The sequence below is a fragment of the Camponotus floridanus genome, unplaced genomic scaffold (assembly GCF_003227725.1).
Source record: "Camponotus floridanus strain SB8 unplaced genomic scaffold, Cflo_v7.5 scaffold5, whole genome shotgun sequence".
Lineage (NCBI taxonomy): Eukaryota > Metazoa > Arthropoda > Insecta > Hymenoptera > Formicidae > Camponotus > Camponotus floridanus.
Genome location: NW_020229658.1, coordinates 2103922 through 2130526, shown reverse-complemented (window position 1 = coordinate 2130526; position 26605 = coordinate 2103922). Strand labels below are relative to the sequence as shown.

Below are 26605 nucleotides of genomic sequence, written 5' to 3'. Positions count from 1 at the left end.
CTTTGTCTTTCGTTCCGCCCGTGTCCCTCGGCGACTTTTCGCGCGACGGCGATCCCAGGCATCCTAGACATTTTCGAGCCTTTGTGCGCGCGCGAGACCGATGCTCCAAATGCCAACCGCGTAAAGTATCCGCGGGAATGCTTATCGCGGCGTACCCTCCGTGTATTAATTCATGCACTTGTCGAACCCTTCGTACCTTGCGCCCGGAGGTCGCACCGGAGGCTAAAGTCACTAGATATACAAAGTATCGCAAGCCATAAGACTCGATGTATAAGCATTTGGAGCCAAAATGACGTCGAAAAGTGCACACTTTTGTTAGGTCGTATGTATGTACACTTTAAGTGCATTTTTCTAACTTGTATGTAAAATCTGAGAAGCATTCGTGACGTTGCTGTGTAAAAGGCTATAGGAATCAAAACGAAAAAGATTTTTGTTTATTTCGCATCTCCAAAAACGAAAATAACAACGAAAAAAGCGAACAATGGCTGAAATTAACTGGCAAAAGTACATTGTCATTAAGAGTTTATGTAAATATATAATTTGAATGAGCCGCTTATTGGAGCGAAAATGGCGGATGATTGCGGTATTTTATACACACAGAAAAAAAACAAGTGTCAAATCAAAACTTATATACTTAAACTAACGCGTTCATTGTTTCGTAACGTATACGCAACAATTTATAATCTTCTTAGAAGAATTTAATAATTTTAAATTTTAACAATATTATAGTTTTATTTTAATATTGTCACCTCAAGAATATATAATTATTTAATTCTACTTTAAGAAAATTATAATCTTTGATTTAAATGTTACTTTCTATCGAACATCTTTTCCATTCAAAAAAATTAAATCTTAAATCATAAGAATATATTTTTCTCGATTGAACTATATAAAATGGCTTCATTCGAGTAAGCAATTATTCAAGCAATTATATTTTTCTTTAATTAACGCAATATAATCTCATTTCAAGATTTCCATGTTAAAACTAAATATATTTTCAAACCAAGAATGTCCTTTTTTTCTGTGCATCTAGTGACTTTAGCCGAGGCATTTAAATCGCCAACGTTTTAGAATCCGCGTCCATTTTTTCGGATGGAAAATTGACGAAAGCGCTTGCAAGAGAGAGAACAATATTCTTTAGCATTCGCGAAATTAACGATGCGATATAGACGTCTTCGTGCCACTGTCGAGGTGCTAAAAATTGCGCGCAGCGTTGATTAATCAGCGGGCTCCGAGTCGCCACTAACGTGCCATTAACTCGGCATTATCCGCGGCATTATCTCATATACCGATTTTCAACTTCTCGTTGCATAACGTGACTCGAGTAGAATAATCACGGCGGTTTTATCTCCAAGCGCTAAATCGTTTCCGAGCGCAACGCTCGTAACGGAAAATCGCGTGCTTCCATCTCGCGTTGGAATAAAAGAGCGGCCATACACGTATATACACGTGTGTGTATATTTATATATATATATACATTATATATCTATATATATGCGAGTGCTATACGAGCTACGCATATGTATGTGCACACAAATCCGCGAGAAAAGCCGGACCCCCCGCCTATTTCCCGGCGGAGCGCTCGCTCGCGTAAATAAGCTCTCGCGTTTTATTTCTTTCTTTCATCGTCTCGCGCGTACGCGGTATATATATATATATATATATATATATATATATATATATTTTTTTTTTTCCCGTCCGCCTGCCGGGAATATTACGCATCGCGCACACTTGCCCAGGTAACCGAGAAATTCATCCCTCCGGCGTGTCAGCTTCGCCCTCGCAAGCGGCCAAGTATCATCGGCCCCGACTTGCGTTCGGAAGCACACTCGGAATTCACTGTGCTTAATTTGCCTTCTATGAAATGCTGTAGAAGAGGGACGAATTACGAGACAAGTTCACCGACTCGTTAAAGGAAAATGAACGAATGAATTAATTTCACATGACATTTCTCTAATAATTATCTTTCCATCATAACCGAGATCAGATCAACTGCGCATGTATCGAAATGATCTGCTGAAGCGAGGAGAGTGGAAAGGAGAACGCATAGACGAGGGAGGGTGGTTCGATGCCGCGGAAGAGAGGTACCCCTTTGTGTATTTCTGACGCGCACGATACACGCGTGATTGTCGCGTTATCTTTAGTACAGCGCGAAGATATCCCAGGGTGAAAGAGGAAAAAGTCTGACGCAAATGCTGTCGGATAACGATTCCTCTTCGCGAGCGAACGAACCCCTTTGTGTGTCGCGCGCGCCGCGTGTACTTCTTTAAAGAGCGTTCCTCTCCGCTTCGCGATCAGTGATCATCCGTAATGCGAGGTGGCGAGCGAGGCGTGCCGTAATGGCTGCTGCTGCTGCTGCTGCTACTGCTGCTGCAGCTGCTGATGCTGATGCTGATGCCGTGCGTCTATTTTTACGGTAAGGAGGGCTGGCACCCATGACGACGACGCGTCCAGCGCGCCGCATCGCATCGCATCGCATCGCATCGCATCGCATCCCATCGGTGTGCGCGATGTATAAACGCCGCCCGAGGTCCATCAGCGCATTAACAATTATATTACGGAAGCTCACTGTTACGCGCGAGCGAATTCATACGCGCGTGCCTCCGGGCCCCGCAGGCGGAGAGGAAAAAAAAATGCGAAAGAAGGGGGATCTATATAGCCGCACCCCGTTGGATTTTCATACTGTTGCGGTTCCAGACAGATCGCAGCAACATATTTTTCCACGATGGAATCTCGAATCTTACGTCGAATTATGGCTCCGAAGATGAGGTAATCAATTTGATCGCGCTTTTCCGTGAAACGAAATTTCATTATTCCTCGTTGTACGTCGCCCGACAGAGTCGCTTTCATCTCTCGGATTCGTAGTTATTAACGGATCTCGACACCCTTTCCCGGCTTGCCCTGCCCTTTGCCCGCGCGAGGGAAGGACCGAAAGGAAGACGACGGAAGGGCGGTTTCGGTTACCCTTTGGTCGCGTCGTAACAGTGGGTGCGATTTAATTTTTTTTCTCACTCTCTTTCTCTTTCTCGCCCTCCCGCTCTGCGTGTCCGAGAGAGCAGTGTCATATTCACGAGGTCGTGGCCGGGCAAAGCGAGTGTCGTGGCTGGTCGGACGGAGGGTCGAGAGAGCGAATTCAAGGGGTGAGGAAGAGGGGGATATTCCTACCGGTGCGGCGGAAAACGGGAACGGACGGGAGAGGGCGAGTAGTCTAGGCGAGACTTAATTAAACAGCGGGCAAAGCCAGGTTAGTTCACAAAGTGACCGCGGCACCTACCAACCCCTCTCCCTCTCGCTTAGCGGACGTAGCCGTTACCATCAACTCCTCGACTCCGGTGCAGCTCGATGGTCCTGGGACACAGGGTAACCTCGTCGAGTTGTGCGAGGAAAGACCGAAGCTCGAGCTTGGTCACCTTGATTGGCGAGACGAACACTGACCGCTCGAATGGCTATCCGGAATACCGATCGTGCTTTAAGAAGCCTGCTCTGGAATCGAGAAATTAAACTATGATAAAGCTTCTTAAAGTAAGCACGTTCGATTGACAGATTGGCGAGTTTTAGAGAAAAGTCTCCCCTCTTTTCTAGATTCTGGACTTTCCGATGATCGCTTCGTTGAATCTGCGAGATGAACGCGGAGGTGGTCCAGTACGGCGACACCTTTGACGTAGCCACGTAATCCCCGCGCCTGGTTCCTGCCTCACGTTGTCGACGGGGGTGGATCGGACGAGCAAGAGGCGAGGGAAGGGTTTATTTTCGCGGGGTAGCGTTATACAGTACTCGCCGCTGGCTGGCGCACCGTCGCCGCCCAACGTTCTTTTTATCTCAAAGCCGTATCCCTTTTGCGCCTCTTCTGTATTCCTCAATTTCCAATGAGTCGGAATACGACATGAAACGCTAAACTGCCACAAAGGGGGTAAGCCGATGAGCGCGGTCGAACCCTTTGCCCGGTCTTTCTCTTTCCCTCCCTCTCTCCCTTTCTCCCTCTCTCTCTCTCTCTCTCTCTCTCTGTGCGCCTCTCTCGCCTCGCACATCTCCCCTTCCCCCCCCTCTCTCTCTCTTCCGTCGTCGGATCGGGGTGAAACCTTTCCTCTGCGCTCTCTTTGAATTCTTTGTCACAGTGCATTAGATACGCTCTTGCCGTGTCATTATTTGAAACGGGAGTACACAGAGAATTATGCGACAAAAACGGCCGCGCGGGGCATTCGGGAACGAACGGGGCACGACGAGCACCATCTCGTCGTCGTCGTTATTTTTGGTACCGTCGTCGCCGTTCGAAAGTTGGACCTTTTTCGAGCGGCGAGCTTCGCCTCGTCGTCCGTTTCGCCTCGCTCGACACGTTCCACGTGCTCATTTTGCCGGCAATGGCAACGCGTTCCACTTGACGGGCTAATACCCTCCAACTTCCGGTATCCGCGCGAGTCTCCTAATGTTTGTCCACTGCGGTGACTTCGTTCGGTGCGCAGTGAACAGGATCGACATCGCGCTCGGCAGGATTCAATGAATCAGAATACTCGCGCTGAGAAAGATGAGGCGTTTCCTTCGCAGGCGAAAGGGTAAAGTGGTCATTGGCACGTTTCCGCGTGTGTGAATTTGTGTGCGTGCGTACATGCGCGTCACACGAGCGTCGGCCGACGGGGGTGAGCATCGTTGCATCCTCTACTCTGGTTTTACGTGGCTACAGCATCGAAGAGGGTTCTATCGATGGCTGTAAACGTTCACTTCAAAGCGAATCAGCTACCGTTACGCACGAGGGCATCGTTGCCATCAACATTGTCCTCGTGGGCGTCACTGTCGTCGATCTGAGATTGTCGATCGTCTTCTGAGAATTAGTCTTCGATTCATGACGGAATAGGAATAGATCCGAATATCGTCGATTTTTTTGAAGGCACGTCGTTTGGGGTCTCCTCGTGAATTTTTCCCCCGAGAAGAGACAATTAATACCTCGAACAATGTCGACGCGGCGATGCCAGTGACCCGGCATTCTCGTAATTTTATTTACGACGAGCCAATCGACCGTGCGCCGACCTACTTTTCACGGTCCTCATCCCCCGATATTTCGCAATCGCCTAGCGTGAAATCATTCTTAGTCATTCTCTTTGTCGATTCCGTAGGCGACTTCGTCGTCCGGCGCAAAACGGTGAACGAACGAGAGGTATCCAGAGGCACAACTCGAGAGAGGGATGACGCTGGCGGGTGGGCGGCGCGGCCGAGCAGGGGTTGAAGCGCGGGAAAGTCCCTCGGGTCCCAATTACACCGACACCCGATCCCAGCATTACGGCCCGGCTAATTCGAGGGGAGAGTCGTATATAAATCTCGGCGAGTTGATTGTGCAGTTTCAATTCCGTTTGTCGTTGGTACGACGCGGGAGATAACACGTCGGCAGGTCGTTACAGTTGCTTTTTTTTTCACCGAAGAGATTAATTCCGCATTAAAACGACGCGTCGTTCGATCGAGCGTGTCCCATAACCGTAACCGGATACGATTGAGCGTAATGTTTGTCATTAGGGATAACTATCTCGCGAAGATATTATACTGTCGAGATATTTCCGTCCAAGATCCTTCCATTTGTCCGTAATAAATTGTTCGCGGTTCGTTTCTTATTTAATCGCAACGATCGATGCAGTAAGTATGACTTGGTACCGCCACGTGATTGATCGAATAACTGTCACGTGGAGCTTCTTTTATCTCACGGCACAACTTGAAGTAGCTAACAACGAACAACGCACCTCTCATAGATTGTTACAAGAGGCGCCCGGTGAGATAGGCACGAGGGGGTGTGAGGGGCTTGAAAGGGGTGTTCTTCTCGACGACAAACGACTCGGCTAATTACAGGGAGGCCGCAGCTCCGTGTAAACCGGCGGTAAAGGCGGCTTCGGTTCCCAGGCTTCCGCGGTTCCAAAGGTTTACGCGTGTCGGAAGCTTTTTGCTTTTGCGCGAAAATGTCGTTCGTTCGTTCGTTTATCCGGGGTTACGACGGGACGGCCAGAATATCCGCCAGAAGATCGAATCCAGAAGCGTTTCTTCACATCATGTTTGTTATTCTTTCATCGTTCGCGCGTAAAGTTTCGATACTAATATTAATATTAGCGTCCGCGAACGGGCGAGTACCAGTCGCGTACACTTTTCCCGATCTCATAATGACTCGAAAGTCTAAATGCGATCGTTCACGTTTGCGTAAGCGCCGGAAAAAAACATGGGAGAGTCCCATAAGCATTGATGGTTCCTTCTCATAATCCAATTACAGAAAAAAGCAAAACAATGACATCATTCCATAATCGTTTGACGTTTATGGCAAAAGTAAACAAAGTGAGCGGTCGCGTTTCCGTCATGAATCAGACTTCATTAAACAGCCAGAAATTGAAATGCGATTTATTCTATCATTATTCTATCATTATTTCTTCGGGGGATTATATTCAACGAACAATCAAGGAGAGGTCGTTGGTCTTTTGTGACCAGAATTACGAGGCTGCTGCGTATTCGCCAGCTGCGAAAGGTCATCTCATTGTTCGCCGTCTCGACAAAGTCGCGCATTCAACTCTGACAACTTCCCTTGCCGTCGTGATACCACCGAGGCAAAGGAAGCCGGATTTCTCGCAGCCCCTGCTAAGATAATACGAACCCACCCATCCACCCACCCGGCAGGAGGTCGAAGATTTCAACCTTTACCGAAATGCCAAGCGGGGCTTTAAACGGGCTAATAACGTTGCTTCCCTCTTGACACGTAGTCGTCGTATCGCGTACGATTTCGATTCCGGGAGCACAAATTGCCCGTAGAATCGCGCATAAAGCGAGCCTTCGTCGACGTCGTTGACACTCGCGTCTCTCCTAATGATATCGTGTAACGAGAAACGACGTAATTGACGAGACATTCACCCCCGAGGAACGAAATTCCTTTCCGAATCGACATTGCATTCTTAATTAGCATTTACACTTTGCTGCGCGTACTTTTAAACACGTTAAATGTTGCTATTATTACTGTTACTCGGACTTTACAATCGATCTGAACGCGTGGGCTGTTTTCTTGATATTTTAAATTCCAGGTCGGATGGCTTCGCGCACGTGTGCGTCATTTCGCGGGGGAAAAAGGGGTGTGTAACGCGAAGTACTCGATCGGAAAAACTGCCGACGGATACGCCCTCGTTAAAGCGCCCCGAGGTCGTCGTCGTCGTCGTCCTCGTCGCCAGCCGGCAAAGGTTGACACGGTATCTCTTACAAGGCGGTCATTAGTCGAATGAGAGGAGGAAGTCTTACCAAGTGCCTGCGTAAATATCCGTGGGACTGGCCGGTCATCAATCATCTTAGAATCCTGCGAGCCGGCTACGCACGAAATTATGTATCGCGAGATCCGCCCTCAACTGAGACGAAATTACACCGGGGGCTTCTTAACGAACTATTATTTTTTACAGGAATTCCACGGTATTTCCGACGCGGAATTGATACATTACCTTGGATGATATATTCATCCAAGGCGCGCAAATACGAAGAGATGCAAGTGGGAAACACTTGGCAACCATTTTGAGTTTCGTCCGTCCTAAAGATACTCTAAAAGTATAAATCAACGACGATACAGGATCTCAACATCGCCGTTCAAGTGATAACGTAATGTCGTACGCGTGCGAAACATGCGCCGAGAACGCATACATCGCTCGCACGGATAAAGTTATCGATAGGGCGCACAATGCGGGCAGACTATTTACTATATTTACGATATCATAGGGCGAGTAATGGTTTCGCTTGACGTTACGGTCGGAAGGACGAAGCAATAGGGGAAAGAAGATGAGGGAGAGAAAGAGAGAGAGAGACAAAGAGGATGGATAGGATATTCCGTGAGACTGGCTGTCATATTCATGTATTGACACCGAGCTGGTTGACTAATGGACTGCTGTTGTCACAGGCTCGTGTTACCGCGAGGGCCTGGCCTCGCCGAGTCGTTTTTCCTGAGAATCGACCGAAACTCACTCGCGGTCTATACGTTCGTCTCGTGTTTATCGAAAATTTCAGCCCCCGCGAATCATTTCGAGTAACAATATCGAAGAAATAATCCAACGTTTTCGTTTACCATGTCTTTTCGTGACTATTGAATTTTATTATCGCGCGCGTATTATCTCGCTGAAGAATATTTTAATCGCGTAATTTTTCCGAGGCTTTTACCGAGAGACCATTTCACTCATTATTTTTGAATAGAATAGCACGTCGCGTTTCGTAAAGCCACGAATATGGCGTGAGCGTTCTTCCCGACTTTTACATATTTATCGAGTCTCGCATTGTTGTCACGTCAGACGAGACGTCGACATATATTGTCGAGCCTCGAAAATCCGCGATATTATATCTGCGAGCGGGAACCAAAGATCCAGTTCTGATCCCCGGATGCGGACGTTCGCGTTCATCAAGGCGGATTCAATCCGCACTTAATGCGTTCGCGGAAAACTGCAGTAAATATAAATAAAACGAGCGATTGATATTTTCGATTAAAGAGTTGATACATTTATAATACAACGCGCATTCTCTTTTGTTAACTTGTGATTTACGCAAAATTTGAATTTATTTGATAGATTACAAATAATGCATTAAATTAAGAATCATACGTACATTCTTCTCATTGTTTGATATTTTATTGTACGCGATATAACACGAAATTTTGAATAGCATTCACAAAATGTTCATTGATTGTTCAAAATTATGTTATGGAATTATATAAAATAAACAAAGGAGACTTTATATATCGGGAAAATCCTATTAGATAATATTTAGAAAAAGATCGAGGATAGGTGATATAATAAATCATAGGATCAAATGGCTGATTAAAGAGAAATGGATTACGCATCAGTAACTATTCTAGTTTGATACGAGCTCGATTAGGCGATCGCGGTCTTTGATCCATCTCGCTTTCCTTCCATTAGACTAAAAGACGTTGAGACGCGAATCTAAGGGAACGTTACGGGATTTAAGTCCAAGACCCCCAACGTAGATTAATACGATAGACGCGGAATCGACGGACGAATACGAGGTTCTCTACGGCTTTTTGATTTATCGACGAGTATAAGCTTCGCTTCGAAAACCCGCTCGAGGCTCTCGATGCACGCCTGCAAGATTATCGTGTGTCGCGAATCGAGCACGACCTACCCATTAGTGTGTATGTGTGTGTTTGCCAAGTCAATTTTCTCAAAGCTGTAAATGCGAAAGAGGCGGACGAGTTAGGTGGCACCTCGGTAAACCCGGTGCAACTTTGTAAAGGCACACCTCTCGCGATTTCGAGCAAGTAAAATCGGCTTCTGTACTCACCTCGCACCTTCTGCTCGTCTTGCAACTGCCGCTCCAGGCTGTCCTTGACCTCCCGCTCCCGTAGAACGTCCATTTTCAGCTCGGCTGTAACACACGCAAGATGATGGAAATTTATTTAACGTTTTTACGCGCTCCGTCTTACGAGAAGGGCGACTTCTCGTTCGATTCGACTCCTCGCTCTCTCTCCCTATCGTTAGTTTTAATCGCTCGGTTACCTAGTTTGCGCGAGAATACGCTCAAGACGACCGAGTGTCTCCACCCTCCATGAATAATTACTAGAAATGGTCTCATCTATTTGAGAGTTCGTCAAGGAGACTGAGTTTCTGGCCGTAAATTTCGAAAACGCGAAGGATTTCAAGATCAGCCAGCGGTTAGTTTACAGTAAAAGTGTCCTCTCTACCCATCTCTCGTTTCCCTCTTTCTCCTCCTCACTCTTCAATCATCGTCCGAGAGGTGCTACGGGGGGAGGATATCGCACGGTTGGCTGAGTTCGTGATTAAATCCAATGGCGATGGGCAGACCAGAGCTCGCATAGTTACCTCTAATAGAATTATATTAAGACATGGAGATCCCGTCTCTCTATCCCGCCCCCCCTGCTTCTTCAATCTCCACCCGCTTAGTCCATGTTTCTCGTCTCGCGTATTACTACTCGTCTCTCCCCCGTCCCTCTCCCTTCTCTGGCTCTCCGACTTGAGAACTCCCCTGTTCCCGTGGGAGCCACCGCGCTAAATTAGCCATTTCGAATCTCTGCTAGAGGGTCGTTAGGACGAGTCCAGAAACTCGTTGAACGGCACTAAGAAACCTGTGCGCTATCACGAGGCAACATGGTGACCAATATTCATTCTTGCGGGGAAACTGACGCGTTGAAACGTCAGCGTAAGCATATAAATGAGAAAATTAGAGAGTACGCGAATGTATATAAACGACGCCTCTCGGAAAAATTATACGTATTCTCGATGCTGGAGGGTGCGCGAAATCACTTTTCAGACAGTAACACGATAAAACGTTTCCGGGCTTTAAATCAAGCGAGCTAATTCGGTTGAACGAAAGAAAAGTAACGCGGCAAAAGGGGCTGCTCCTTCTCTCTATCTCTTTCTCTTTTCCTTTTGGCTGGCTCGCTTTTCAAATTACATCGTGGGCAATGAGCCACGTAACTCGTAATGCATATCAGCTCGCAATCGATCGAATGATTCACCGATCTTTCGTCGTGTAGTTGACAAGAGATATTGCTATAAATTAAAGTTAAATGGATAAAATTGAATATATTAAAATTACAATTACAAGGAAAGAAACTTTCAAGGAATAAATGTAACATCGATCCATCTATTTTTCACGCGTGACGTTTTCATCGAGAAAGTTTAATAAAATCCGAAACAACGTTTTAATCCGCTTATCGCATTTCGTAAGCTTTTAAAAGACTCTTTCGCAGGCTGATATACACACGCTATATCGTCGCATTAGCAACAATTATTTTCCGACCCGGGTTCACGTCGTGAACCCAAAAAGTTTCGCGACATACGTTCACAGACCAGAAAGAGAGAGAGAGAGAGAGAGAGATCTGACGGAGAATCAAGCCGGTAGATTAGGGTAGGGCTGCGTCGTCTCAGCAGTCTGCCAGCAATTTGAGAGCGTTTGCGAGGTCCATTAACGGCGGTAACTCTTCACGACCGGCCGCCACGAAGATTCAATTTGAATGCTAACCAGAATAGGAAGTTCGCGCCGGGGCCCCGTGGTATATACGCCGCGCACTGTGTTCCCCCCCCCCCCCGACACCCCTCCTCAGCCCCCGTTATCCCCTCGCCACCCTGTTATTGCCAATTTCGGCGCGTTTCTGCAGCCCACTTTGCGATCGTTTAGATTATCATCTCTCCCGGGTTTCTCTTTCTCTCGACGGCCCTGGCACCCTGCGCGCCCATCCCCCACCCCCTTTCCCATATCTTCTACATTCTGCTGCCCCCTCTCCCCCCCCCACCGTCGTCGTCGTTCTCTCTCAAACGTTTCCGGGGATAATTGAACTTTATTAGAGATCGTCGTCGACGAAACACCAGCCCTTGCATCCACCCCGAGGCTTATTCCGGATCGACTTGATTCCGAAATGCTTTAACGATTACCCCGCTCGCGCTCGCCTATCTTTCTCCCACTCGCAAAAACGTCTTTCAAATCTGTACAGCGATGAACGTCCTTGTCCGGGGCACTCTCTTTCTTTGATGACGCTTTAAAAAAGACTGTATTCGAAGAAAAGCTTTAATCAATTTTTAACAGTTTTTGTAATAGGTATAATGTAACTTGCCTAGGAATATATTTTTTAAAAATTATACCAGTCTGAATTTTAATTTTTCCTAGTAAGAAATAGACGCTACGACATCTGCAGGATATTTTTTTACATTTTTTCTTTTCATGACGTAAAGCAGGACACGAATCTCACGGTTGGAAAAGTTTGTCGCGACGGAGAAAAAAAACTGGGAATCAATTATGCGAGGTCGGCACTCGTGGGGGAGGCACGACCTTATTGAAATTTGGCTGCGGAGTCGTGAGCATTAAAATTGCAGGGATTAATATTAGCCGCGGTGAAAAGCGCTTTACGCTTTCCTCGCAAGGAAATGATACCGCGCGCGCCGCTTATAAAAGCCGAGCCCCCGTTCTATCATTCTTATGTCAATTAGACGAGCCCTAATCGCGACCCGGCTCATAAACCGAGAATTATATCTTTAATTTTAGCGGCCGTATTCGGACGCGCTTGAGAAGCGGAATTTCTGGGATCGTACGCGCTTCTTCAACCGCTGCGGGCGAGACCGCTTTAACCTCGACAGATAGATGGTAATTAATGACGGGAACTGTCCGTCGGTCAATTTCGTTTCCGAGTCTGACGTACGGGGAAATATATGCGGCCAACGGACCGCGCGGCGTATATTTTACATTAGTATTACATTTCTATGCTAATTGACGCTGGATCATCCTTCTTGTGCATCAACATTCAAATTATGCAAAGATGTAGATGAAGAAGGGAATGAAAAATGTAATTAATATTTAAGATAAATAAATAAATTATTGTAAATAATTCATATTTCGAAATTTTTTTCCGCATTTTTCCCGGCTCCAATTTTTTCTCCTCGCACATATGTACGCATACTTTTTATACCGCCGTCATTCGACGGTGCTACCTGGCGTATGCCAGATTCCCTGGAGCCGCGCTCGTCACGATTTACGAGTTTCTCGCCGGATGGCGGACGATATCGCGAGCGGACCTAGGATCGCTGGCGATAATAATTTTCACGGTGGCGCGAGCACTCGCGTAGTAACAATAACGGTGCAACGGAACGTGCATGGCACTGTTACCGGAGCGATTCATGGTTATTGATTAGTATATACGGTCGCAGGAAGACGAGAGAGAGAGGCTTCGATGTAGCGTTCACAAGCCCCGAGGGCTTGTACCACGACGCGGTGTATGCACACGTATACACGCACGCACACACACACACACAAATGTTATGTGTGTGTATATATCTCGCGTATACATAGCTGTACGCGACGCTAAGATATTCGCAGGGCCCTCGGGCAACCCTCAGAAACAACAATGTCAACTTGCCCGGCGCGGCCTGCAATCGTTTGAATAGTATAATGTAGTTTTCGTGTTATACAACTCACTCTCCTTCGGATACGAGCGTCTACGAAGCACCAGCCTTTTCTTTTCGACCTGCTCGAAACATCTAACCCGTCGTAGGCGCGACGACCTTCCACGGGTGAATGACGCGAAATATTTTGCGAACGAAGGAGACGAGGCGCGGCGAGGGGAGGGAAAAGGGGGGGGGGGTCTTGAGACCGGCGCGAGATTGGCGGGTATTTATGAATTTAATTTTAACGGATCAAGAGCGGTAATAAAGCGCGGGTAGGAATTAACCGCCGGATTATTTCGGTAATTTACAGCCCCGGGGATCGCGCGTCTGGTATTCTCTTATTTGCATCGCGATATCCTCGGGTCTTGCGTCTCCCTTTCGCCCAAGAAGAGTCTTCGAAAAGTTACGCACAAAGTTTACACGATAACATCTCTTCTTTTCTCCCGCGCATTTTAATCTCGATTCGATCGTATAATACTTCTCGAAAGGACTCGAGAAATTTCATAAATTTCGCGCCCTAATCCTCGTTAATCCCGATGTTGCACTATTTGCCTACGAGAAGATTCGCCGCGGACCCCGCTGGAAACGAGGATATTGTTGTTTCTACCCTTGCACATATTACAGTCGAATAATGATTAAGTATACACTCGGCGAATTAGTCCTGTCCTCCGGGCATGGGTCCTTCGCCGGAGATTCCCTCCGCCGAACTTCAATTGTCTGCCGATGCCAACGGTATCTCGTAGCCTCTTCACGATCATTCGCGCGAATAATGTTACTCAGATTTTTCGTTTATAATTAGCTTAATTAAATTTCGCATAGATGCATTCGCGAAAACGTGCCGCTCCCCCATTGGATTAATGCGCGTGCAACTATTTGACTTCCGAATTTCCGCGAAATAAGCGTATCTCGTCGATCGGAATGCACAGAATGCCGGGTTGTCGATAATAATTAAAACTTTCTCGCGCACTCGGCACAGTTTGACTCGACGAAGCAACAGCGCAGCCAATAGTTATCCCATGCGGATTACGGTCCTTGGCTAAGGGCTACAAGGGTTTCCCTCCTCCTACGGGATTTAAGACGGACTTAGCCCTTGTTCCGGTCGCTGACCACTTTGCCTCCCATTAACCATTAACGGATCTAACGAAAATAGGATTAGATCGCAGCGGAGCTAACTCTTCGAGTTCGATACGCACTAAAACTGCCGGTGCAACGTAGGTGGCGTCGGATTTCTTGCCCGCAGCTTCATTGGCAGATTATCGAAGGTTCCTGTCTCGTCCTATCAAGAGATGCCTCTTCTCCGCCGATTATTTTCGCACGAACGGCGAATCAACGCCGAGCAAATCGGTTTTGCTTCACGATTTATTGCTTCCACGAGGATTGCTCAAAGAAAGATTATCCTAAAATGTATCTTTCTTCTTTTTAAGTCGGGATAATTGATAAATTGATTTATCACAGGACTTTGCTCAGAATGCGTCAACTTATTGCATCGTACTTACACGTGTGATAATATAATATGTGAAGGAATTAAATTTATCTTGTTATAATATGTGAAGGAATTAAATTTATCTTGTTTACTATTATATATAATTTCGAAAATGAAAAAATCTTTTTTCCTTTACATCCCTGACATGTGATTTTTAATCTAACGTAATAAAATAATATTAATAATACATTTAATGTAATATTTTCTTATTTTCAACATAAATATTTCTAACGTAATAAAATAATATTAATAATGTACATTTTCTTATTCTATTTAAATTTCGAAAAAATCAATTTAATGACATAAATTTTTTATAAAAATATTTTATTTTTTATAAAAATTTTTTATAAATTTTTTATAAAAATAAAAGGACGTAAAGTGCAAATCTGATGAAAGATGTAAAAAATTTAAATGATTTCCATTAACTCTTACAGACGTGCCGATGCGCGCAATAATCGATATCTCCTCTTGAGTACGACATACCCGATGCCTAAGGTTCTGCCCGGCTAAACTTTCACTCGAAGATATGCCGAAGAGCATTTTCGCGTTTCGAGATAATCCCGTTCTCGCCCTCCTTCGAAGATAGATCCTACGGGATATCCATTGGAATTATTGCACATTCGAGTTACACGCGAGAACAAGGACTTCAAACTTTATCGATCCAAGAACCGTGTTGATATTAGACCGATAATGTCAACGAGTGTTTAGTTACGAACTGAAACAAGAGCTGGTCCCTTGAATAACTTAGCATGTGACAATATTTCATGAGTAGTTTATCTTTGAAAATTATACAGGGATATAATTTGGTATGCGTGAGTAAGAATGGATGAAGGATTCCTTTAGAAAGAGTCCCAAGTAATACACTCGATACATGTGCTTTCGATTCTTTGGCAACCGCAAACGGTATTAATTCTCAAGCCGGATCGACAAAGTTGGGAGGGAATCAAAGGTGAAGAAAATTTGCATATCGCTCCGATGAATACAATCTGGCAATTGCGAAAGCCACTGACCGTTTTCGCGTTCACCTTTCGCTCTTTCCTACAACGAGAGGCTGGCTCGTAGCTGGATCTTTATCATTATTACGACTGTCTGTCCACTATACGTGTGTGCTATAGACAGCGAGACATTAATGGCTCGCGATCGTAAAATCTTTGGTGCCCCGGTGGGAACGAGAGAGATTTTCTCTCGCATACAAAGTTTATCGAATAATAATATAATTCCTTAACGACTTATAAAGATATCCTTTACCGAGGGCACCTTTCGCTTTCTTCCGCGCCGCTTAATTATCGCGTAATTATTACAATTTAATCAGATTTCCTCTGATAACAACGCATCGATTTATACGAAAGGCTCGCGAAACGAGGATCTTGAAATGACTCCTTCTTAATACCTGTGTTTTATTGATTTGACGCACGCTCGTCCGACAATCATCGCGTGCGCCGGAAACGGCACGAGTTGTAAAATCGCGGGAGCCACCTCGTCTCCGAGAGGCAGCTGCCCTGTTTCCTTCCCCCGGGCCCTCCCGCGTGTCACTCGAGACCATAATTAACAATCGTTTTAATGAATTCGCTCCGGCTATCTTCATCTTCGCAACACGTTCGAATTATGAGCACGACGGAGACGCGAAACGGCGACGCTTCGAGGCGCGTCTTGTATGAGAGAAAGAGAAAGAGAGAGAGAGAGAAGAAGAGTATCTGCTTATTACGACCGGGCAATAATTCCCGGTATAAAATTATCATTAAGATTGTCGTTGCATCGCGCCGAGAACTGTCCGCTCGTTATCTCGACAGGTTGCGCAGGGCTGGCCCGACACGAAACAAACGCACGAGGATGATTCTTCGCAACGTCTTTCGGATGCGAACGCGTCGCTTAAAACGTCGATATAAATGTGCGCGGACATTCAACGTGACGTTAAAAGTGCCTCCGTACATTACACATGCGCCGCAGGTGTAAATCGAAATTATATCGCAGTTTCGCGTTATTAATTTTATTGACATCCGATAGCACATTTAATTTGAAACCGCGTCTCTTTATCGGCATATATGTTAAATACGATTCTAATTTAGAGAGACAGATAACCTAAGATTAATTCAGAATATCGCAGTAAGATTACTCTACCAAAGAATATAAAGTATTTTTTTTCTCTAAAAAATGGGAATCAATCAGTGATTAATTAATAAAATGAAAAAATGATAAGAATCGATACACATATATCATAGTTTGCATCGCGCGATGAAAAGACATTGAAGGGATTTGGTTCTCGTTAGTGATGGTCAGCGGTCCCTTCATTTTGGTTCCACGTCCTACCTTTCTTTCGGCGTACGATCGTAAATAACCGTCCGATGTAATAAGACATCAACGAGTGGCTCAGCACCTACGCGCCGATACCATCTTTATGAACATGAACAGTCGGAAGTTGTATATTCTTTTGGATGCGCAGTCAATTATGTATGTCAGCGAGCCGATTCGAGTATAAATGCACTCACGGCTAAAGATGAAACTGATACATTGCTCGATGAAAAAGGCACTCGTAGAAAAAAAAACTAATTAAATTTTAATTAAATGTGTAAGTGAGTAAAAAAAAGAGATGCGGGGGAGAAGATACAAGCTAATGCATGCGCTCTTCCTCTCTCTCTCTCTATTGTTTCGTTACCGTTCAAGTTCGCGTCTCGTCGTCTAATCCTTCGCTGATGTCGCGCGAGAAAATTAGCGTCGTAGGTGCGGATTACCGCACCCGTTATCCGCGATTATACGCATTAGCTGACGAGGGGAGGCGTCGTTTCGAAATCCAATTATCACGTCGTGGCGTGGAAAAAGAGGCGCCCGACGATATTTTCCCGCGTCGCGATAATCTCAAAGCGCTCAAAAGGTCTCGAAAAGTTCTCTCTCTCTCTCTCATTCCCTCCTCATCTCTGTCTTGTCTCCTTTTTTTATATCGTACTTTTATCTAAAGTTGATGGCAATAAAGGGTGCCCTCGCGTGCTTCGCGTCGCGAATCGAAGCGGCATCGCCGTCGAGCTGCAACAAAATATTCGTTCCTCGCGGCAATAAACGATGTCGTTAACGACACAAACACATACACGTATCCGATGCTCCCTTCTCTCTTTGTACTTCTCTCACGCGCGGCCGTTACTACTGCCCTTTTATTGCCGGTAAATTACACGCTTTATTCAACCGCGCAACGACCCGAAAGCAAACTGTATAATTGAACGGTAGTTAAAACTGCGGTAGGTCAAGTTCCTTTTTATCTCGGTCCTGTTGTCCGGCTCGCCTCGTCTTCTTCCTCGTCGTCGTTGCTGTCGTCGCCGCGCCTTCGTTTTATTGTCAGCGTCGCGCCGCACGTCGATATTGGCGTCGCGACGTTTTCCTTATAATTAATTTTTTTTCTGTCTCGCAGGAGATCTTATCTGCGAGCTCGATCCGGAAGCGGTTTTAATTTAATTCCGCGGAAAACGCGGCGAATTAATTGATCATCACTGGCCGCGCGGCGATCCCGTGCGACCGTCTGATTACGAAATATGTACGAAAATTGCGATAATACGCGATGCGTGCGTGTACGCCAGAATTACAGTGAAATTACGCCACCGGGAGCGTAATTAATTTCGATCGTTATCGCGCGGAATCGGGACGGTTCCGAGAAGGGAAGACGAGGGAGAAACGTGTCGCGCTCTCTGTTTCCACGAGGACCTCCTCCTCTTCCTTCTCCTTCTCCTCGCGATGACACTTAAACACCGACAGCGATAAAATTCACCACACGGTGAAACAAAGTCGTCGGACTAGGCGAAGAGAAACAAGAAGAGAGAGAAAGAGAGAGAGGGAGGCCCGTACCTCGTCTTCTCCAGGTCTAAGAGACGTCGTAAATTTTCGGTTTATAATCGTCGTCGATGCCAAATTATCGGAGACAAAGATTTCTTTCCGCAGGAAGAATCTCTTCTCGATCGTTTTCTCGCGATGAAAATTTGTTACTTAATTCCAAGACATTGTAAATGCAAGATGGCGGCCATGTGATAATCGAGCGCCGGGATCGATGTCTCCGCGATCGTTAAGTCGAGAATTTAAGTGACACCTCCGCCGAGAAAACGTCGCGGTTTATCGTTCGCGTCTCGGATCTTTTCTCTCCAAGAGGTGAGATCTCTTCCGAGATTGCGACTCGAGAAAAATGATAATTTATAACGCGAATGATTAAATCGGCTCGTTAAAATCAATGCAATTTTTCTCCACAAATTCATCGATAAAACACTTAACGTTACCATTGACAGATTCACCAACATATATCGAAAAGAAGTTTCCAGCTCTTTATCCTAATTCTCTGTTCCAGAAGAGATCGAATTTATTATTATTTAGGACGTCATTAAAATGAAATTATATCCCCGCTGGACAGACACACAAATATCCGTGGCGAAACGAACGCGGTGGAGTCGAGACTTATTTGCAAGAAGAAGCCGGGCCGATCCGAGAACGAGAGGAGCGATGTCCTTTTATTGTTAAATAAATAATCAACTAGTTGTTCTCCGTGTTAAGCATAATTTATTAGCCTGACTAGCGCTAGGCCCCTTCTCTCTTAAATTCTTTCCTCTCTCGGTTTCTCTCCGCTTCTTCCTTGCTACGACCCCCTTCCACCGCCTCCTTCCTTCTTTCTCTTCTACACCTTTCAGGCTCGTTTCAGGCACGTCTGGAGCGGTTTCTCGCGATGGTGCACGGTTTCAGACCGCAGATCGTTTATTCTCCGTTTTCGCCCCTCCTGCCCTATCTCGATTCTGTTTTGCGTTGGTGGCTTATGCTGAGAATACGGAGCACGGTTTCCTGCTCCTGTTTCTTTAATTGACAATCCACCACGTTCTCCACAGCTCGCTTCCCCGGGTGGGAACGTATCGACATCCACGACCGGCGACATTGTATTGTTCCTTGAAATTTTTTACAGTCGTACTTTCCTCTCTCTCCCGTACCTCCTGCTCATACCTTTCTCACGAACATGTGCTGTTCTTTGTGCGTTTGTCGATTTACGGGTAACAACGAAGCCTATTGCAATCTGGGCGCTAAGAAGTCTCATTAAAGATGCTTTTCTGAGCAATTCTTGGAAACTCGATGTTTGCTCAATAACGAATTTACGAGATTTCGATAAAGAATGTCAACTCGTTATCAGAAAATATTTAATTTTTTTAGACAATTGCTTCATATAATTAACTTTATTATAATGTTTTAATGACAAAAATGTGATAAAATGCTACCAATCTCGTGAAATTAAATTATGATTGATAATAGATTAAAAATACGCGAGGAATTAAGGAATGTACAATAAGTGGTTGAGGCATTCCTCGACAATTTGTAGTCGATGTTAAAGCCAGGCTTCTGAGTTATAAGCACAGATGCGGAGGTTCGTGTCGCGCGCACCGGGAGGATAGTTCCGAGGATACCCAAAAAGCATACACGATCGAATCGGTCGGCAACAAGAAGCAGCATCCTCCTCGTCCATTCTGTTACCACCCGGTCAGGTGGGAGTTGAAGAGGATGCAGGACAAGAGGAGCGAGAGTTACGATTTCGTCGGTCAATTTTGCAATATTCCCTCTCGTCGAAATAATCATCCTCACGTTGTTCTCTTTTTTTTTTACGTCAAAATTCCATCTAAATTCTCAGAAATCTATTTCGGTCTTCGTTTCGAAGATAATTAGATATTTGTAATCCAACTATATGTGTATATGTGTCGGAAATCCGCTATCCTAACGAGTGTCTCTAACAATAAGTCAGAGATCAAATTTTCTACGAGTTCGTGCTTGACGTAGCATTTGCGGGCGTATTTGTATAAATGCGAGATCTTCTCTTAAATTATATATGTATACATTAGAAAGAGTTTCGTCATCACCACGGCTACACGAAGAATAGCATGGGAACTATTATGCTTATTAAGGTGGAAAGTAATAAATTATAGACGGCTAATAATGGGAACCGCGAGAGGCGTAATTGATGTATGCAAAGGAAGTTGTTCTAGTCTAGCACCGTACGCTCTTCTCGGATACGCGTGTAAATATATATCTATATAATACACGTAATGCATGCGGAAAATATTTAATGACTCAGAGAGAGGCTCGCCGATTCTTTGCCTCTTGCGAGCTTCCTCGGCATCTCTTACGCCGTCGTGGTGTTTAAAATTTGAAAACTAAACTGTTTACTGTATATATGTGCGAGTGCTCCTTTTGTTTTCTATCCTCCTCCGCGTTTTGCCTGAGAGAAGATCAGCAGCGCATCTCTCCTCGTCTCTCTCACAGGACAATAAAGATGCCCGCTAAGCGCCACCATATAACGATTCCCCGAGATGTTCTACGACCGAGAGAGAACACGCGACGGAGATCAATAAATCGATTTCATTCTTAATTAAATCTAAGACAATACCGGCGTTAATTAAAGCAAACAGTCGACGCCAATAAAAGTCGCCGAGATGCCGTAAAAGCGGCGATTTCCAGCTTTATCGAACTGCGTAATCATTTTTTTGCGCTTTCCGATTTATGTTTATTATACGACAACCATTTACGGCGCGAAAAGATTTTATTAATTAATTAAAATTAATTTTGTAACAAGTGCAAGAGAAAGAACAACAAGCAACAATAAAAATACTCGATCGCTTATTGATTCATATACAAGATAAGAAGAGATAAAGAGAGCAAAAAAGAGAAAGAGAGAGAGAAAAAGAGAAAAAGTACGAAGGGAGGAAAAAAAACAAGCGTGCCGTTGATACACGTATGCGTACATAGTTTACGCGATAATGGCTGCTCGCCGTGCGATATAGAGATAGCTTCGGTTAAGCTAACGTATCCCTCCGTGCACGAGGAAGCGAGGAGGGTAGGAGGGTCGCCGGTTGGCAGGGTTAAGCATAAATCAATCAGCCTGCATTCAACCGCGAGCCGAGAGGAGGTAACCATCGGCTCGAACGTCTCGAAAGCACCACGATAGGTTTCTATCGATATTTCTGTTTACACTTGGAAATATTTACGCCCTCTCTGTCTTATCAGAGCTGAAGAGACACTTGCCAGGGAAGCTTCCGGTGCTTTACAACAGAAGGAGACAGAGAGAAATATATATTTTACATTTAATAATTTTTTTACAGCCCTCAATGTTTACTTTGAAATGTTCCAAAGTTTAAGGCAATATCGAGAGATCATCAGGAGGATTTATGATTGAAGACTTTGGTTGCGTGACTCTAATGGCTCTCGATTGCAATGCAGTTCCCATCAGCGTGGAAGACAATCTCGCCTCGTTTGTAGCTTTACGTGCCACGACAGCGGCGTGGGTAATTCGCGTTTCATTCGTAACGCGGGTACCTTGCTCGATAGCCCTGTAGTACGAGATCGCATCCTGCTCCTCCATCGTGCCGCACCGTCGCTCGCGATAATAGGATTTCACGTGAGCGGAGCCTCCCAAGCAGCGACGGCCAAAAATCGCAGGATTTTATGTAGCGAGGTGCGGTTGCGGCGCTCAACAGCCACCGGGGTGCACGGAACGAGGAAGAGGAGGAAGGAGGTGGAGGAAAAAAGGTCGCAAAAAGGATATAAAGAAAGCGGGGAGACGTTACTCGCGGCGACCGAGGAAAATGGCAAAGAATGGGACGGACGGAGAGAGAGAGGGAGAGAGAGAAGGAGATGTTGCGGGGCTCCTACAATTTTAATTAACCCGGTACCGGACACACAGAGCCGATCGCGATCGAATCGGGTGCACGATCTACAAGGAATCTACATAAGATCCTCCACTCGCGGCTACAACTCAATCCCCTCTTTATATTCCGCGTTCGAGAGGAGCCCTTTAACCGGGGACCGGTGGGGCCGGACACACATAATCCCGCTTCCTACGCTTCCCTTATCTCGTCCGAGATCGAAGATGGTAGCCTCGCTGCTGGCTCCTCGCCAGGATCTCTCGGCGGGCTCATATTGTTCCTCGTGCGGCATGTAACTTACCGGCGCGAGGGGGATGGTCTCCTCTCCTTCTCACGAAACGCTATCTTGGCTCCGAGAGTGTATTCGCCAGTAACGAGCAAATATTTGAACGATAAATGAGAATAGCGCGCATCTTTGATAAGAACGGACGGGATCGACACAATTGTCTTTTTTTATCCTTTGCAATTGGGGGAAACGGCGAGTCGAACCACAAGACAGTGCTTTGCGGAAGAATTGACTACAGGCTTGATTATAATTCTAACAAAAATTATGGAATACGATCGAGAGATGGAGAAAAATATTAAATCAACCGCCTCTTTTTACCATCTCTTTTTAATCATTCATCTGGAAAATTATCATCGTGTGATTGCCTTCGAGCCTATTCAATCGAGCATTCAATCCCGTGCTACTCTGCCGACATTAAACGCATAACGCGTGACGAGCGTCTTCGTAATGAGATTGTCGCGATCTTCGGAGAGTGTTTTGTGTGTTCGCGCTGCGAACATCCCGTGTTGCATAAATAAAAATCTCCGTACGTGTCTCACGGTGCATTAACGTTTACGAAACTCGAGCCGAAGCACGAGAGAGGGTAAATAACGCTTTCGGATCTTCGACATGCTTGCGAGAGAGCCACGATGGCGTCTCGCTCTTTTTAAGGCAACAACGACGACAGTCAGTCCTCTATCCCGTATCTCGGTAGGAGCAATCGAATCGCTAATAAAAAAGAAAAAAGGACGAGTAATATCGACAATATTCTCTCATCTCCAGGCATCTCCACCAGATTGGTTTAAAACCGACGAGCAAACGCGATGCACGTGTGTATATGTGTACACGAGGATGCGAGCACCAAGGCGCCCGGATCTCGGTGCCGACGAAGATGCGAATGCACCCATACGGCTGAAGGTTGGTAACACGATAGTGGCCGTATGTAAAACCATCTGGTGTAAAACGAGCTGCTCGTTCGAGTATTAAATCGGACCTCTCTTACTCTCTTTCCGATTACTTCCCCCGCTGTCCCGCCGTTTTCCTCCTCGTCGTCGTCGCCGTTGGTTGCCCGCCACGGCACGTTCTTTTTTTTTTCTTCCCTTCCTCTACCGCAGCAGCGCCCTTTATCCGCCCCCTCCAGCCACCCTTTTCTCAACCGGCTTGTCGATCGTGCTGGTGAAGATCTCTGCGTCGAGCGCGTGGAATCCGATCAACAATAACCACCGCACATTCCAAGCTTAATGTCACAACGTGCGCCAAATGAATTCGTTAACGTTCACGTGCTCACGAGTCGATTTCTCGATCGCCCGCGTCCCTTCTTATTAAAGTCCACGCGCTTATCGTGGAGTAAGAAAGGAAGATATCGCGCCATCAATGAATCGAGGACTACCGATTGAAACATCTTGGTGACACTGACAATATATCAAATCGGAAATGTCAAGAAATGTATATATCCGCTGTCATAAATTTATGATATTAAAGATTCTCCCTTATTACGAGTCGGTTTTAGGTGTCGGTGACTTAATGGGAATCCACAATGTCGTTAGCGGAATATCGTCGCCGAAAGGAAGGCACGAATTATGCAAGTGAGTCGTGCACGAAAAAGACACAATCGTCGAAGACTGTTCGTTAAGTCGCGAGGTTGGCGAAGGCGGCCACCAGCCATGGGAAGCGAATCGTCGATTTCTTTTTATGGTGTCTCTCTCTTTCTCTCTTCCCCTCGGGAATCTACCCCTACTCCCCTGCGAATCGACGCACACGTGCAACTACGAGGAGCCGCTTAAGGCGCGATGCCCGACGCATTCCTAACGTTAATGCCGGCAAACACATTAGTTAACGACCCTGAAAATGACACTTTGTATCGGCTAATGGGTAATTAAAGTCCCGTGGTTACGTTTCGCGCGGAATTTATTAAACGCGCCGCTCCGGACGCGCGACTCCGGCTGGATATCGAGCGCTCGTTTATGGGGATCCGCCACTTAAAACCTGCGAAAATGCAGATAAGGGACGCCTGTGTACATCGAGAGTCTGTGTGTATCGTTTCCGTTGCGATATGTCGTCGTCGGCCCGGTTCATTCATGTGCGAGTTTGGAACCCCTCGGAGACTACATTCGGCGCCAAACGTGGCAATTTTATTCCACGTTCGCGATATAACATGTAAAATGTCGCTTCAAAGGATTATAATTTTAAAAGAAAGTATATATATGTATTATGCGTGTATCTAGAAAAATACTAAATGTCATTTATATTTAATATATGTTTATATGCTGGACGACATTTATATTCCAGAGACTCTAGATATACAGATAATCCAGCACTGTGCTATAAATACGGGACTTCATAACGATCAAAGGTGGCATGTTGCGAAAATAGAAACGGATATAGCCGATCGATGACAGTTCGTGGACGAAATGTCGCGAAAGCTGAATTTCGCGTGAAAACATCTCAAGCTTTACTATTCTTTCCATTCTTTTTACGCATGATTCGCCGATATTACATCGACAAACTGCGATCGCTCGGCTATAAAATCACTCACGTTGCATATCATTTTATTCGTATATTCCTTTTTCTCCATAATTATATTAATAATTATTATAAGACGTTCATGAATCAGCGATTGCCGATCCCTCGTCCCTTATGTTTCGCAACCAAGCTTAGACAATAGAATTATCGCATACCATTAGCAGTAACAATTAGCGGCTATAATGGCAAATCGTTTATATCTAATGACATATAAGAGATACAGAGATCGCCGGATATCGCAATGCGACTTTTTGTCAAACGTCGTTACAATTAAATCGCGAGGATATTTTTCGATCGATATCTAATAAATGACTTGATGATTTACATACATTGAAACATCTCTGTTTTCTGTTCTTTTTTATCATAAAGTTATTAATTCCAACGGCTTTGAAACCTCGACTCGTGAGAGACGATTTCTATACGCGCCGTTTCTTGCATCGTACCCGCTCCTTTTTCGTGTGAAATTTTCTGAGACGATCTCGCGACGAGGATATTTAATAATAGCGCCGGCGTTATTTATCACGCGCCGTTAATGAGAAAGAAGTCGTATGCTGCACGTCATCTCGCGCCGCACCGACTCGTTCTTAATGGCTCTTGCCTACGTTCATCGTAATCTACGGTACAGACTCTATCTACGCGACAACGACATTTAAATTTATCCCCCGAATCGCGAACGATATCTCTTTGCGATGCGCCGAACGCAAGATTTCTTTTTTTTCTTTTTTTACGAGCGATATTTCATCGGGGGGGAGGTTCATGTCGCTCCTTGGATAAAATATTTGCATGAATCACTTTTGAAATTCGCCACTCAAAGGGGAGATGCTCGTTTTATTGATTTCAGAATTTCGCAGTAATAATATGCATCTCGAATTACCATCCTACGTTATACACACTTTAGCACGGATATTAAAATACTTTGTGCGCGAGGAAAAGCAACAAGTATACGACGTGTACGCTAAAGTTTACATCAAGATAAAAAGCAAAATTCCATACGTCATTCACCGATATTTGTCTTCATTTTTATCCTGCGAGTCTCGCTTTCACGTCCAGCTCCCCCAGATTACGCACATTATCATCTCCAGTTCGCGCATTCAGCATCTTAGCGCGATGCAGGCAAGACAAAAGTTGAAGCGTAAGGGGGAGGAGAATGCGGTAGATGAGGCCGTGGAATAGAGAGCAGGGAGCGCGAAGAGGAGCTCGGGGAGGAGGGGCGACGGGACAGGGACTAATGCCTCTTAATGTGGTTCTGGGAGAGCTGGAAGATAATGAAATTGTGGAGAGCGCCCTCAAGTGTCTTAAGAAAGCCCTGCCACTGACCTTTCTCGTAGTTGATTTGCCTCTCCTGCTGCCTCGCGTTGTCGGCCGCGACCTTGAGCAGGCCCTGGATATTCCTCAGCAGGGTCTCCGTACTCGAGACCGAGGGGTCCTGGGCACTCTGAGACACGGCGACCGCCGCCGAGGCTATCTGCGAGTAGTTGAGGGCCTGGGGAGGACTTTCCGAGCCCGGTGCCGGCAACGGCAGATTCTCCGGCACGTCCGACAAATCTGAAAAGCAAAATTTCTCATCTCATTTTCACCCGAAGAATCTCCGGCGAACGAAAGATTGGCTGCGAGAAACTCTCGCCGGCGATAAATAAATGCCGTCTATTCGGTAAAAAGCGTCGAGCTCATTTCGCGTGAGATTCCTTCCTCGCTAAGCGTTGTCGAGAGCAAAACGTCAATGATAAATTCACCGCAACGAACGTCGAACAACGTCCGACCCCTCCCGACGTGCGAGACTTGTACCGCGTGCGTGTCT

General features: G+C 45.7%; 1 protein-coding gene across 6 annotated transcripts in view; it reads right to left on the bottom strand.

Annotated features, from left to right (window-relative positions):
- LOC105255782 (dachshund homolog 2) overlaps positions 1–26605 on the bottom strand; it is a 180033-nt gene that overhangs the window by 34209 nt on the left and 119219 nt on the right. For all 6 annotated transcript variants that reach the window (XM_011265275.3, XM_020028946.2, XM_025412339.1 and 3 more), the window contains 2 exons: positions 26125–26352; positions 9280–9363 (listed from right to left, as the gene is read on the bottom strand). In XM_011265275.3, coding sequence (XP_011263577.1) covers positions 9280–9363; positions 26125–26352 — 312 coding nt within the window. The remainder of the gene's footprint in view (positions 1–9279; positions 9364–26124; positions 26353–26605) is intronic.